The sequence below is a fragment of the Dermacentor albipictus genome, chromosome 3 (assembly GCF_038994185.2).
Source record: "Dermacentor albipictus isolate Rhodes 1998 colony chromosome 3, USDA_Dalb.pri_finalv2, whole genome shotgun sequence".
Classification (NCBI taxonomy): domain Eukaryota; kingdom Metazoa; phylum Arthropoda; class Arachnida; order Ixodida; family Ixodidae; genus Dermacentor; species Dermacentor albipictus.
This window is the reverse complement of record NC_091823.1, coordinates 185,295,604-185,310,104: the sequence shown is the minus strand read 5'-3', so window position 1 is coordinate 185,310,104 and position 14,501 is coordinate 185,295,604. Positions and strand designations below refer to the sequence as shown.

The following is a 14,501-nucleotide window of genomic DNA, read 5'->3' as shown; positions in this document are numbered from 1 at the left end:
GTTGGCGCAGAACTTAACCAGCCACAGAAAGAGCTAATATTGCTCTAACCAAGTGTAAAACATTTTAAACATTTACCAAAAGAATGTGTTAATGATTACACGCCTCGAAAAATTTACACCAGCAGCAAAGAAGAATACATTTTGTTACTGCTACTGTGTGTGGTTGAGCTCTATGCCACCAGGTGGCTGCACCGTGCAGACCGCTCACATTTGCGCTTCTGTTCATCTCCTGAAACGCCACGCAAGGGGACATCGCCAAGCCATGTCCCCTTGCGCTAGCGTTTACCCTAATACCGGATTCGCGAAACGCTATTGCGTTAGTAATGTTCCGGTGTTAAGTGACGGCCGGAATCGCACAAATCCTGGCGCCGATTGGATAGTGGCAGTCCGATGTGCTGCAGCCAGTTCGCTCATCTACTGGCTTGCAGAGGGACGCGATGTCGCAGCTTGACATATTGCCAGTCGCTACGTTTGCAGTCCACAATGCAGCAAAGTCAAATCATAGCGCTAGCGAAAAGACAAACCGACACTGACGGCGGAGCTCTCGTCAAAGACGGAGCACGTTGTAACACAAGCAGACGACACTTGCTGTGTGCCAGAAGTGCTTAAGTGTACTGAAAAACTGAAATTCTTTTTATAAAAACAAATGAACTAACATTCCAACTATTACGAACATCATTTGTTTACCATAAAGCTGGAAACATTATCGATCACGCGCCCTGGTCAGCCAATCGGATACCTCGCCCCACTGACGTCATATGGGTGATTTCGGTCATATGGGTAGGGCCGGCTTAAAATTCCGCCGAGCAGTGTACTGCAATCGGCAGCGACGTGCATTTTTAAAACCTTATAATAAATTACACGCTTTACGTGGAGTACTAAGACGTGTCAATTAATGATCACAAGGACCTACTCTAACAGCTCAGTACGTTTGTAGAAAATCGTCAAAATCGTTTCAGGGTCCCTTTAAACACCATCTCATCTGCCCTGTGTAGCTGTTCAGGGAAAGCACAGGGAATGCGGGAGATGGAAATTCAAGACGATGAGCAAAACGAGAACAAGGTGAAAGCAGGAGCCAACGTTTCGACACGTGGACTTGTCTTCTTCAAGGCGACGTATGCTTTCCTCGCCACAGTATGTATAGGTGGGGTTCTTCTAAAGGGGAGAGGGTGTAAGGAAGGTGTGTTGGCCTGTCGAATTGAAAGTATGGAAATGCTGTGCACAAGGCCAAGGCCACCCCCCCATACCCCCCCGTCTGTCAACCACGTGTCAATGGCACGCCTGCTGAAAAAAAAAAAAAGAAAAATAGAGGTAAAGAAAGGGAAGAGAAAAGAAAAAAAGAAGAAAAAAAAAGAAGAAGAAAAGAAAAGGATACTACAAGAAACCAAACTAAGTGTTGTTGCCTATAGCTTGAAATCTAGCATAGCGAATAGATTCTAAAGCTCCCTTTAAAATGTTTATGCATATTGGTTGCAATGTCTTGAACTTATGGATAAGGTATGATTCTCTGTATTTTGTTTCTCATTCAGAACGGAAATTTGACTGTAAGATGTAGAGTTTAAGTTCATCAAAGTTAGGACCTGGTTAGTTGAAATGCTCGGCGACAGCTTTGGGAAGCTTTGGAAAGACACCACCTGAAGATTTTTTGCCCGGGAGGTAGGCCCGAACCAAACAGAAATAACTACCACGCACTAGGGATAGCACACGCAACAACAAATCTTGCTCTTTCCTCCAATCCCGCAAACTCGTCGCAAAACAAACAAATTACAGATTTCGCCTAAAAACTTACACTAGCTGCATTAAACAGAGGAAAATCCCAAAAGGTCTCAGAATTAAGGTTAGATGTGCCCTTGATTCTATACCCTCCAAGCTATTATTAAAGTGGAATGCTGTCCTAGAAAATGCATCGCTCTCCCTTATTGTCAATCTCGAAGAACCCTGCAAGGAACAACTTATGATAATTGCTAATCAACTCAACATCATAACGTTATCTAAACAAGAAAGAAGAGAACTTAAACAATTCGTCCAAACTAAGGAGGAAAAATTACTAGATAAATACCAGCGCAAAGATATTAGAGCTGCAGATCCATCCAATGAAACTAATGTAACCTCTGCAGCATGTAGCTCCACCGACAGTCCTACAGGCGAGCATCCAGAGCACTGCAGCAATGTAGTAGACATATTCCAGAGTCTAAGCCCCGAAGAAGTTGATCTCCTGAAACGTGGTCTAACGTTCTGTCTAACGAACAATGCAGTAAACGAATACGAACTCCATAAAGATATGAGTTTTCACGACGCATGTGCATCAAGGAGTTCTTTTTTAATAGACCATATGTAGGAAAACAAGATAGAGACTCTCTTAGACCACCTAGCACGTGGACACCGGAAACCGAACAGTGCCCAGAACTGGATTTATACATAAAACTGATATCAAAGAAAATTCTAGTCAACGCGGCATTGCCGCAAACGCAAAAATTTGACGCCCGCTCAACACCAAATCCTTAAAGAACTTGCGAAAAGGAATGATACCGTAATAAAACCTGCAGACAATGACGGCAGTATCGTGATCTGGCCTATAGAAAAGTACAAGAATGAGGCCTCTAAACAACTGGGCAACCACACCCATTACAGAAAACTCGACTCTAACCTAACTTCAGATTACAGCAATATTGTGATAAGCACAATAGCGGAGCTCCTGTCCTGGAAACTAATCGCGCAATCTGAATATCGCTTTATGATGCCCAAGAACAAAAATGCAGGCCGCTTTTATCATCTTCCTAAAATACATAAAGTTCCGGTTGAAGAAGTATTTACAGCAGAAATCCCAGGTCGGCCTATTGTGTCTAATAACAATACACCTACTGAGTCATTACCTAAATTCTTAAATCACCACCTGTCAAACATACCCACCAACCTCCCATCTTTCGTTCAAGACACGCCGCACCTCCTTTGAATTATCGACGTCATCAACGCCAAACAAATCCTTTCAGACCGCGCTATTCTAGTCACTTTGGATGTTTCTGCCCTTTACACCAACATTCCAATGAGTGAAGGAACGGAAGCCGTTTCTAGATCCCTCGCAATCAATCTCCAGGCGCACGCTCCTGAAGTTTACTTATCGCTCCTTAGGTTAGTTCTCAGGCTCAACTATTTCGAATTCGATTCTATTCACTACCTGCAAACTTTCGGCACTAGCATGGGCACGCCATTTGCTCCCACGTATGTGAACATTTTCATGGGACAGCTTGAAGCAGACCTGCTGAAATCCTACCCTTTAAAACCCCACACCTATCTTCGTTACATTGACAACATATTTATAATATGGGAACACGGCACAAACGCCATAAACGACTTAATTAGCCATTTGAATCACATTCACCCTAGTATTAAATTTAATGCTCACCACTCTCCTAGTCAGGTCAACTTCCTGGACTCGACGGTCTACATAGAAAACTGAAAACGACACTTTACCGGAAGCCTTCGGCTAGCCAGCAATATTTAGGCTACAACAGTCATCACTCGCGACGTTGCAAGCAAGGAATTTTTGTCGGACAAGCGAAACGAATAAGAAGAATCTGCACCAAAGACCACGATTATATCCACCACCTAAATGACCTTGTGGCGACGAGCGACCACGTAGACCGATAAAGTCGGGCTCTCGCAGGATAGGAAGAACGAACACTCAATCGCTTAGCGTAGCATTCTTTTTAATCTTGTCCTTCGGAACGCTAGCCCGTGCCGGAGCGTGCCAGCCGCTCGAGCCTCGAGTAGACGCGAGCGTCTACGTCAACTCTCGTGCGACGCCGATGCTGCTGCCGCTACAGAGGGCTCCCCCCCTAGAGAGGAAGAAAGTTCGACGAACGATGGAAAGTCCACGTGACGCGGTGTGTCTTGGCGTTGGACTTCGGTGTCACGTGCACTGGCGGCGGCGAAGGGTGCAGCAGGGTCGCATCGCATACTGATGGAGCTGATGGTGCGGGTGCTTCGATGTAGGCGGGTTTGAGACGTTCCAGGGCAATTGTGTCAGATCGGCCGTTGACATTGACAACAAACGTCGTCGGACGACGCTCTAGAACACAATATGGCCCGGAGTAGTGTGGTTGCAAAGTCTTCCGCACGGCACAGTTACGCACGAATACGTGGGTAGCAGAGCTGAGTGCGGGAGAAACGTTCGGGGACCTTGCTTCTTGTGAACGTGTAGGCACGGGGCGCATCTGGCTGAAGAAAACTTGCAGTTCGGCAACGTAGTCGGCAGGTGATGGCATAGGCGTTTGGGGGGTGGCGACAAAGAAATCGCACGGAAGGCGTAGGTGAGTGCCGTAAACTAGTTCAGCACAGGAGCAACCTAGGTCGCTCTTGAGTGCGGCTCTGATGCCAAGTAAGACGAGGGGCAAATGCAGGACCCACTTCTCCGCTGATTCATGTGCCATAAGGGAGGCCTTGAGATGCCGGTGAAAACGTTCAACTAGTCCATTGGACTGCGGGTGGTAAGCAGTTGTGCGAAAACGTGTCGTTCCGAGTAGTTTGAGTAGCTCGTTGAAGAGTGCTGAGTCAAACTGTCGACCGCGATCTGTGATTATTGTGGATGGGCAGCCGAACCTTGCGATCCACGTAGACATGAAAGCTGCTGCAACTGTGGGCGCTGAGATATCAGATATAGGTGTAGCTTCTGGCCACCGTGTATAACGGTCGATGCATGTCGGTATGTAGCAGTACCCTTTCGAAGGTGGGAGAGGGCCGACGAGGTCCAGGTGTACGGTGTCAAAACGAGCATCCGGTGGAAGAAAAGACTTGGCAGGCGGAATGGGGTGACGCTGGATCTTCGAACGTTGACACGACAAACAGCAGCGAACCCAATCGCCAACTGCCAAGTTTAGCCGAGGCCAAACGAAACGACTAGAAAGGAGCTTCTGTGTCGCGCGTATGCCAGGGTGCGACAGGTTGTGCACAGTTTCAAATAGACGTCTGCGAAGGGATGCCGGAATGTATGGTCTGGGTGTGTCGTTAGAAGTGTCGCAGACGATGGACGTACCATCTGGGGTCACAACGACGTCTTCCAATTTCAGGGACGTTGACGAATTCCGGAGGGTACGAAGTTCAGTGTCGTCACGCTGTTGACTGGCGAGTAAGTCGGCCTCGATGATGAAAGGTTCCGATGTCAACGTGGAAACGACATTGACACGACTGAGGACGTCGGCTGGAACGTTGTCGGTGCCCTTGATGTGGCGGAACGTTGTTATAAACTCGGAGATGTAGGAAAGGTGTCGAATCTCGCGGGGCGAGTAACAGGACGCCAAGCGATTCGTTGCGTGCACAAGGGGCTTGTGGTCAGTCAAGACAGTCAAGACTTCGAGGAAATGGCGAAAATGCTTGATAGCCAGGTAAACAGCGAGTAATTCACGGCCGAACACGCTGTAGCGGGACTGCGCAGGCTTCAGCTTCTTGGAGAAAAAAAGCGAGTGGATGCCATTCATTGTCGATGAATTGCTGCAGAACGGCACCAACGGCGGTATTTGAAGCGTCGGTCATGGTGGCAGTGGGTGCGTCTGGCTTTGGGTGTCTAAGCAGCGTCGCGTCGGCAAGGGCAGACTTGACTCTTGTGAAAGCGTCGGTGGCCTCTTCAGTCCACTGAAGCACTTGTTTGCGTTTGTTTACCAGGAGAGCGTCTAGCGGAGCCATAAGTCGTGCGCACTCGGGAATGAATCGGCGGTAGAAATTGACGAATCCGAGAAATTGGCGAAGCTTGGTGAGTGTGGTCGGTCGGGGAAGGTTTTCGATGACGCGAATCTTGGACGGCAGTGGTCGAATGCCGTTAGCGTCGACGATATGACCGAGGAACTCGAGTTCGGTTTGACCGAATTCACTCTTGGCGGCGTTGATGACAATTCCTTTACTGGCAAGGCGGGAAAACAACAACCGCAAGTGGTGAAGATGTTCTTCTGCCGAAGAGCTTGCGACGAGAAGGTCGTCAATGTATTCAAAAACGAAAGGTAAACCTCGGGTGACGGAATCGATGAAACGCTGAAAGGATTGGCCCGCGTTCCGTAAACCGAAAGGCATGCGGAGGAATTCGAAAAGACCAAAGGGTGTGGGGATGGCGGTCTTGGGAATGTCTTCTTCAGCGACCGGTAGTTGATGGTAGGCGCGAACGAGATCGATCTTAGAAAAAATCGTCGCACCGTGCAACGCTACCGTGAAGTCCTGATTGTTCGGTAGCGGGTAGCGATCAGGAACTGTGACGTTGTTTAATGCCCGGTAATCGCCGCATGGGCGCCAGTCGCCCGTTTTCTTCGGCACCATGTGAAGTGGTGATGCCCAGTTACTGGAGGAAGGGCGGATGATGCCAAGTTGCAGCATGTGTTCGAACTCCGCGCGAGCGATCTTGAGTTTCTTCGGAGACAAACGCCGGGGTCAGAAATAGACCGGTGGGCCGGAGGTGGCGATGTGATGGCACACGTCATGTTGTACCGGTTGCGTCCAGTCCGGCAGGCGCGTCAAAGTGGGAAACTCGCGTAGGAGCGCGGCGAAAGTTTCGTCCAACATGGCAGAAATAGGTGCTATGGGCGATGTGCCTGATGATGGGACACCGGGAACAGATAGCTGGGTCACGGAGTCGATGAGACGGCGTCGTTGGATGTCCACAAGGAGTCCGTAGTTATGCAAGAAGTCTGCTCCAATGACTGCATGACGGACGTCTGCGACCAGGAAAATCCAGCGGAATGCTCGTCGAAGGCCAAGGTTTAGCATGACGGAGCGTGACGAGAAAACTGGAATCCTGGTGCCGTTGACGGCTTGCAAAAACGAGACAGGTGTCGCTTTTCAGTCGGAGTGTTGGGCGGGGAGAATGCTTACGTCAGCACCTGTGTCGACTAAGAATCGTTGTCCCGTAACTCTGTCCGTCACGTAGAAAAGGCGACTTGGGTGCTGGGCCGGACCACTCGTCGCCGTTAGAGGTCGGCCGGCCTGTTTCCCTGCCAAGCACAGGGATGCCGACAGTGACGAGCGTCGTTTCCAAAACGGCGGTGGTAGTAGCAAACGCCAGGCGTTGTAGTTGAGGCTTCATTGCGAGTGCCCGTGCGTCTTGATCTGCTGGAAATACGGCTGCGTGGGCGACGAGACGCGCGGCGATGCTCCGCTCCACAGATGATGCGTTCCAGGCGCTCACACAAGGAGTCGAGCGGAGATTGCACTGCGGAAGCGCAGGGAAGAGTTTGCAGAGCGGTTGTATTGTCACCCAGAGGCGGTGACTTGGCTGTGATGGTTGGGGGTGGCTACTTCCATGACTTTGTCGGCCAAAGCGGCAAGTCCGGTAAGATCCATGGTAGAGGCTGTCGCCAGGACCATCTGAACGTTAGCCGGGAGTCGTTGCAAAAACAGTTCGCGCAAGAGCGTGTCGCCGACGGATCTCGCGTTGTTTCCGAGCAGCTGGCTCATTCGGCGAAGAAGTTGACTAGGGCGTCGGTCGCCGAGTTCTTCAGCGGACAGAAGCTGCTGGATGTGAGAACGCTGTGAAGCTGCTGTGCGCTGTAGCAGTGCTGCCTTGAGATCGTCATAGGCGGCGGCAGACAATGGGGAGTTCAACAAATCTGCTACCTCGTCAATGGCGGCGGGCGAGAGTGCTGCGACGGCGTAATGGAACTTCGAGGCTTGAGAGCGGATACCAGCGACTTGAAATTGCGCTTCGGCCTGAAGAAACCACGCCGAAGGATGCTGGTCCCAGTACTGTGGGAGGCGAACAGCGATGGCGGAACAGGAGGGCTCACCGCGTTCCTCGGAAGGGTTCTGGCCTTGAGCTCTCGTAGCGTTGGTCTGGTCCATGGTCGTCTCTACCACAGGAGCGTATGGCAATATCACGTCCGGGTCACCAAACTGTGGCGACGAGCGACCACGTAGACCGATAAAGTCGGGCTCTCGCAGGATAGAAAGAACGAACACTCGATCGCTTAGCGTAGCATTCTTTTTAATCATGTCCTTCGGAACGCTAGCCTGTGCCGGAGCGTGTCAGCCGCTCGAGCCTCGAGTAGACGCGAGCGTCTACGTCAACTCTCGTGCGACGCCGATGCTGCTGCCGCTACAACCTTAAAACAACGCTAACAGAAAGGTACTATCCCCAAGTTGCTCTCGATAGAGCTTATGGCGCCGCATCAAGATTGGAGAGACAGTCGGAATTGGCGAAGAGACAGCCCACACTGGAATCTAACAGATCGCCGGCCTTTATAACAACATATTCTAATGCACTCCCAAACATAAACAACATCCTAAGAAAATACCACCCAATATTATCAAGTAACGAGCGTCTGTAAAAAGCGTTCCCGGATGTACCTAGAGTTACCTATCACCGAAACAGGAACTTTAAAGACATGTTAGTGCACACAAAAGTCAGCCAACAGCATTCCCCTGTAATAAAAGCATGTTGTCACCCTATAGGTGCAAAACCTGCAGGCACCTTCAAAGTGACATTAAAATGAAAAGCACCGCGAATAGGTATACACATGAAGTCAAATCTAGCTTCACTTGTACAAGTTCGAATGTGATTTATATGCTTGAATGTTCCTTCTGTAAGAAACAAGATATCGGTGAAACAGGACAATCAATGAACGTCAGATTAAACGGACATCGCGCGGACACAGCTAAAAAGCTTTTCAAAGTCGTCGCCGAGCATTTCAACCAACCAGGTCATAACTTTGATGAACTTAAACTCTACATCTTACAGTCAAATTTCCGTTCTGAACGAGAAAGAAAATACAGAGAATCATACCTTATTTATAAGTTCAATACGTTGCAACCAATAGGCATAAACATTTCAAATGGAGCTTTAGAATCTATTAGCTATACTAAGCTACAAGCTATAGGCAACAACACTTAGTTTGGGTTCTTGTCGTATCCTTTTTTTTTTCTCCTATTTTTTCTCTTTTTCTTCCCTTTCCTTTCCTCTTTTCTTTTTTTCAGCTGGCGTGTCAGAGGCCATTGACACGGGGTTGACAGACGGGTGGGTGGCCTTGGCCTTGTGCACAGCATTCCTTTACTCTCAATTCGACACGCTAACACACTTTCCCTCGTTGCCGCACCCTCCCGCCTTACACCCTCTCCCCTTTAGAAGAACCCCACCTAAACATACTGTGTCTAGGAAAGCATACGTCGCCTTGAAGAAGACAAGTCCTCACGCTGAAACATTGGCTCCTGCTTTCACCTTGTTCTCGTTTTGCTCATCGTCTATGTAGCTGTTGCCACATGAGAGGGGTATCTGGTACACTACCCCTATCGTGCATACCTGTCAACATGCTTGATACTGCATTCATTCCTTTCCTTCCTTCCCGGCACCTTGTTGCACATGCCCGCCACTTTCTTGGGCACCGTAAAAACCACCGGGATTTCACATTTTTCAGCCGCCTTTCTGAGGCGGTGAGAGATTTGGTGGTAGTATAAGGTGGGGGGGAGCAACAGGTCTTCGGTGTTACGGCTCTTCGCTTGGGTGGAGCTCTGATGGGCCCCATGCTTCCTTGGCAAGGGCTTCTAGCACCGAGGTGACCATCTCACAGTGAAATCCTGCGCTGTGCAGTCTTAGCAGCTGAAAAAGCACGCTAAGTTGCATCTCATGCTTAGCAGCACGCAGGCAGTTTTTTGCTATTCCCCTTTTGACAAGCTTCGAATAAGCAGACTGGTAGTTTAAAATACCTTTTTTTGAGCGAGGCAAATACTTCCAGCATGTATAGGATCCAGCAACCACAATGCAAATGTCTAGGAGCTGCAGGCATCCATGCGAAGCAACCCAAAAGTGAAACTCAACCCAAAGGCGCTCTCGCGGAAAATTTCATGAACATGGTTCACTGCAATTGAACCCCCTCCCTTCGATGCCCCTTTTAAACATATCTAAAAATCTTAGCCGAGTAGGTTGTATCCAGGCATTCAGCAATTCGCTTGTCAAAATATGATAAAAGGATGTCACTTAATAAAGAGGCAATACAGCAACTAATACACATGCGGTGTTTTTGGATGAAGTTTTTTTCCTTCGAAATTAGTGATGGTCGATGCAAGATAGAAACGAAGAATTTCCATAAAGTTGTCCACACTTTTACGCTATATGCATTCTGAAAAGCCACTGGGCCGTAGTCATCAGTGGAATCCCTAATAGCACAAAGCAATTTATCTTGTGGAATGGAATAAAATAGGTCAATGATGTCAATGGAAAATGGAAACAACGATTCCCGAGGCTTCCTGATCGCAAAGAAATGCGATAAGCTCTTCGGAATTCTTTATCATGAATGGGTCCTCAATTCTGAGTGAAAGTGAAAGTGAAAGTTTATTTTCTTTTCAACGAAAAGAGGGCGCCAAGACAAAAGGCAAGAGCCTGACAAGGTCCCGGTCACCCGTAAAACAGCTGGCATTGTGCATAAGCACTTCACAACAAAATACACAATGAATTTCTCAAGCATAGTAAAAGCATGAAGCAGTAAGTTAACATGCACAAAATTTGTACAAGAAAAGAATAAATTGAGTACACAATTTATCGTATTAGGGGTTTAAAGACACAACATCTTTTTTATACAAACAAATATATCAGTCCTAAAACAAAGAAACAATATCACAGGTAGCAAAAAATACAAATAAATACAACAAAAAGTAGTAAATAAATACAAATAAATACAAAGTATGTCGACTAAATAAATGTATCATTCCGTTTGTTCCAATAGGTATTTTTTAATTGTAGATTTAAAGCGTTTTTGTGGAAGGTAATACTCAGTTTCAAAGGGAAAGTTATTTATTACCGTGGGAATCTGGTAGCCTAGTGTTTGCTTGCCATAATTGGTGCGTGTGATAGGAACAAGCTTACGTTTCGTCCGAAATGCATAGCGGCTGTTGGAATTATCTGGGCATGAAAAGAACAATCTATGATGATGGATGTACTTAAGTAGACAGAAGTTGTATACTTCTTTTACTTTAAGGATGCCATATTTCTGAGCAAGTCAAGTGTCATATTGCCATATTTCATGAGCAAGTGCAAGTGTTTCTGCAGAAACTTAGAGACAGTCCCCTGCCATTTACAGTGGCCGACCGTTTATTCGGACCTCACGGGGACTGCGGAAATGTCCGAATAAACAGCTGTCCGAAAAAGATTAAGAAAAAAAAATGAAATCCTTTATTTCCACGCACTTATTCGGGCTCGGAAGTAGGCTTGAAGAAATAGCGAGTGCGCCGTTGCACGCTGTTCCGTTTAAGCGCAATCAGATAAGCCTGAATCTCGGAGAGGGTCGTACGGTCACTATAGGCGGCTGAAAGCACAGTCACTGCTTGTGCACGCTCCGCATGCGATGGCAGTGTAGCACATGGTGCGTCATCTTCCAACTCGGAGTCATCGTCCGGCGGTGCAGCAGAAACCTGACGAGTGATCTTGCCGTCGTCGAGTTCTGCGCATGTCAGTACAGCAGTGTCAGCACCTGTGAAACTGTCATATGAGACGGTGTCCGGAATCGCAATGCAACCACTGCGTAGGTCTCGACAGAACATTTTCCGCGTCAGTAGGGAGCACATCGGAAGGCGACAAATCTTAGGCCTTCCGGCACCTGCTTGCCGGCATTCCCCAGCACAGTCTGCGTGGGCACTGTCGGCGCCATTAGACACTTGTCGTGATGTTTCTGTACGCCGCGTTGGATCACCGAAACCTCGACACAGCACACAAAGCAAACACCACCGTGCCGACACCAGTCGTACAAACGAAAAACGCGGCCTGCTCGCAACGTCGTGCGCGAAAGAAACAAATCAGCTTCTGCATTGTCTTGACATGGCTTACTAAGCTGAAACCGGAACTGCTGTACGGCCACTCTATAGAATCAGACAGAAACGATGATGATGAGCGGCGATTTCCAGTAGCGCCACTTCGTGGGGCAGCAAGGAGGCTCCGTTCAAAACAAAAACGGCGTTCAGCAAGTCGAACCAGGCCCCGCACACTCTCAAGTTCAACAAATGGCCACAGAGGGCGAAAAAATCGACCGCGCGGCGCTGCTAAAGAAAGAGGCATAGTACACCAATTAAAAATGTTCCCCCTTGAGCACATTATCTCCCGCTAGAGGCGCCGTAGTAAGCGCAATTTTAACCTACAAACTTTCTTCATTGGTAAACGAAGCGTTTTTATTGCATGATAAAGACTACAAAATTATAATTCCTAATTTTACATTGTACAGTCGAGCCCACTTATAACGGCCCCACTTAAGACGAACGCTCGCTTATCACGAAGAAGTCCGGCGTGACCGTCAAAATATACGTTTAGGCTATGGCGCTCGGTCTCAGCTACAACGAACGCCCGCGAGCCTAGTCGATCGGCTACAGCGAACGCCTTGGTGTCGCGGACCACTTTCCACGTGGCGAGAACCGCCGACCCTGTGCTGTGCACGCTCCGAGAATTGGCTTTCCCGCGGTGTCTCACCGGAGGCACGGAGGAGCGGCGATGCGGCGAGGGGATCGCCGCGATAACGAGAGAAGAAAAAAAAAAAAAAAGCCGGCCCAGCACGCATGAGCAACGCATGAACAACGTGAACACGCAAGTCGAAGGGAAGCCTGAAAGTGACAGCTCATTGGCCACGGGACTGCACTCGCCATCGTCGACGTCGGGGCAGCGGCGAAGTTTTCCACCAATTGACAACGTAGCACGTGATCACGTGCTTTTGTACCCCCTCTTTCCCTCCTCCCCCCCCCCCCCCTTAACACCGCGCGTCACACCTCACATGACTGCGGGACTGTCTTGCTTGTGGTTGTGCGGTGTTGTGTGGTTGTGCTAGCGTTGTCGGCGTTGTTTCGTACTGGTGTGCTCCCGTGCCTATCCGAGATGGCCGATTCGCCGGCGTTTACTTCGACAGTGAAGCGAAAAGCTTTGGACTTGGCCACGAAACTGTTGATCTTGAAAGACCTTTCCCAAGGCGCGAAAAACCACGAACTGGTGAAAAAGTATAGTTTGTCGAAATCGACAATATCCACGATACTAAAAGAGAAGGACAAAATCTACAAGAGTGCCGCCACGGACTCCGCGACGAGGAAGCGCCTACGGAAAGCCACATATGCAGACGTTGAAGACGCGCTTCTAAAGTGGTTCCTTGATACTCGAGCACGCAATGTTCCCATCAGCGGGCCGCTGATGTTGTCCAAAGCAAAGGACTTAGCGTTCCTCCTGGACTTCCCAGATTTTTCTCCTTGCAATGGCTGGCTCCATCGTTTCAAGCTCCGCCACGGAATTATTTTGAAGACCATCAACGGCGAATCGGCATCGGTAAGCGACGAAGACATCAACACGTGGATGTCTAAAAACTTGGCCCGTGTATCAAGTTATGCTGAAAGGGATGTGTATAACGCGGATGAAACGGCGCTGTTCTATCAAATGCTGCATGGCAAAACGCACGCCATGAAGGGTGACAAATGTGCTGGCGGCAAGCACAGCAAAGTTCGCATAACTGTGCTTTTGTGCACCAACATGGATGGAAGCAATCGATGCTTGCCATTTGTCATCGGTAAATCAAAGAGGCCACGTTGCTTCCGCACATATGTACCAGTGCGTTACAGGCATAACTCGAAGTCGTGGATGACACGCGAGTTGTTCGCGGAATGGCTTATCGACTTTGACAGCAGCATGGCGAAGAAAGGGCGCAAAGTTCTTCTGATTCTCGACAACTGTACCGCCCACCATGTCCAAGCTGTCTTATCGGCAGTTGAGTTGCTTTTTCTGCCGCCAAATGTCACTTCAAAAGCGCAACCGCTGGACATGGGTGTAATACGGTCGTTTAAAGCGGCCTACAGGCCCCGTGTTGTGCTGCGGATGCTGATTGCAGTTGATCGCCCCGCTGCCAATGTGCCTCTGCAGGTCTCGCTGTACTCGGCGATAGAAATGATTAAAGCGGCGTGGATCGAAGTGACACCCGAATGCATCCGGAATTGTTTTCGCAAGGCCGGCTTCGCTGACGCACCTGAAGCAGGCATTGAAGACACTGAACAAAGCCAGCCTGACGACGACTTGTGGCGACGCGTTGTTGACGCTAACCTGGCAGGCTGCGATCTTGATTGGCAAGATTTTGTTGATGTGGACGACGCTGCTGAAGTTGCGGAGTCGTTCTGCGACGAGACCGCCGTCCGGGAAGTGCGGGCATCAAGCGACGCCGAAGCATCGAACGACGACAGCGATCCGTCGGAGCCAGCACCCGTAAGCGCGACCACAGCAGTGAGCCATATTGAGGCACTTAGAAATCTTGTGTATTTTAAGGCCTTGGGTGACGAACACATCGCAGCTTTGAACAAGCTTGAAACCGCCGTCATTGGGTGTGCTCTGACGAAGCAGACAACGATCACCGATTTTTTTTCTCAATAAATTTTTGTTTTGATTGATGTCAATTTTTGTGTGTGGCCCACATACCACGAACTTCTGGATAGAACGAACGAATTCCGCGTGACGCTCGGGTTCGTTATAAGCGGGCTCAACTGTACTTTTCATTACCAACTTTGTTGTTTTTTGTCCTTTTAAA

The 14,501-nt window shown here is 48.8% G+C and overlaps 2 protein-coding genes across 12 annotated transcripts in view; both read left to right on the top strand.

Moving 5' to 3' along the window:
• Positions 1–14,501, top strand: part of LOC139057669 (DENN domain-containing protein 2D-like) — a 614,144-nt gene that overhangs the window by 125,143 nt on the left and 474,500 nt on the right. The gene's annotated exons all lie outside the window — the stretch shown is intronic.
• On the top strand, positions 12,711–14,439 carry LOC139057670 (tigger transposable element-derived protein 6-like). The gene has a single exon (XM_070536319.1). It carries the CDS (start codon positions 12,821–12,823, stop codon positions 14,345–14,347), a length of 1,527 nt encoding a protein of 508 aa, XP_070392420.1. The 5' UTR covers positions 12,711–12,820; the 3' UTR covers positions 14,348–14,439.

What these genes read in the sequence shown, in the direction of transcription:
- LOC139057670 (XM_070536319.1), top strand. Translation starts at nt 12,821, where the DNA reads ATGGCCGATTCGCCGGCGTTTACTTCGACAGTGAAGCGAAAAGCTTTG.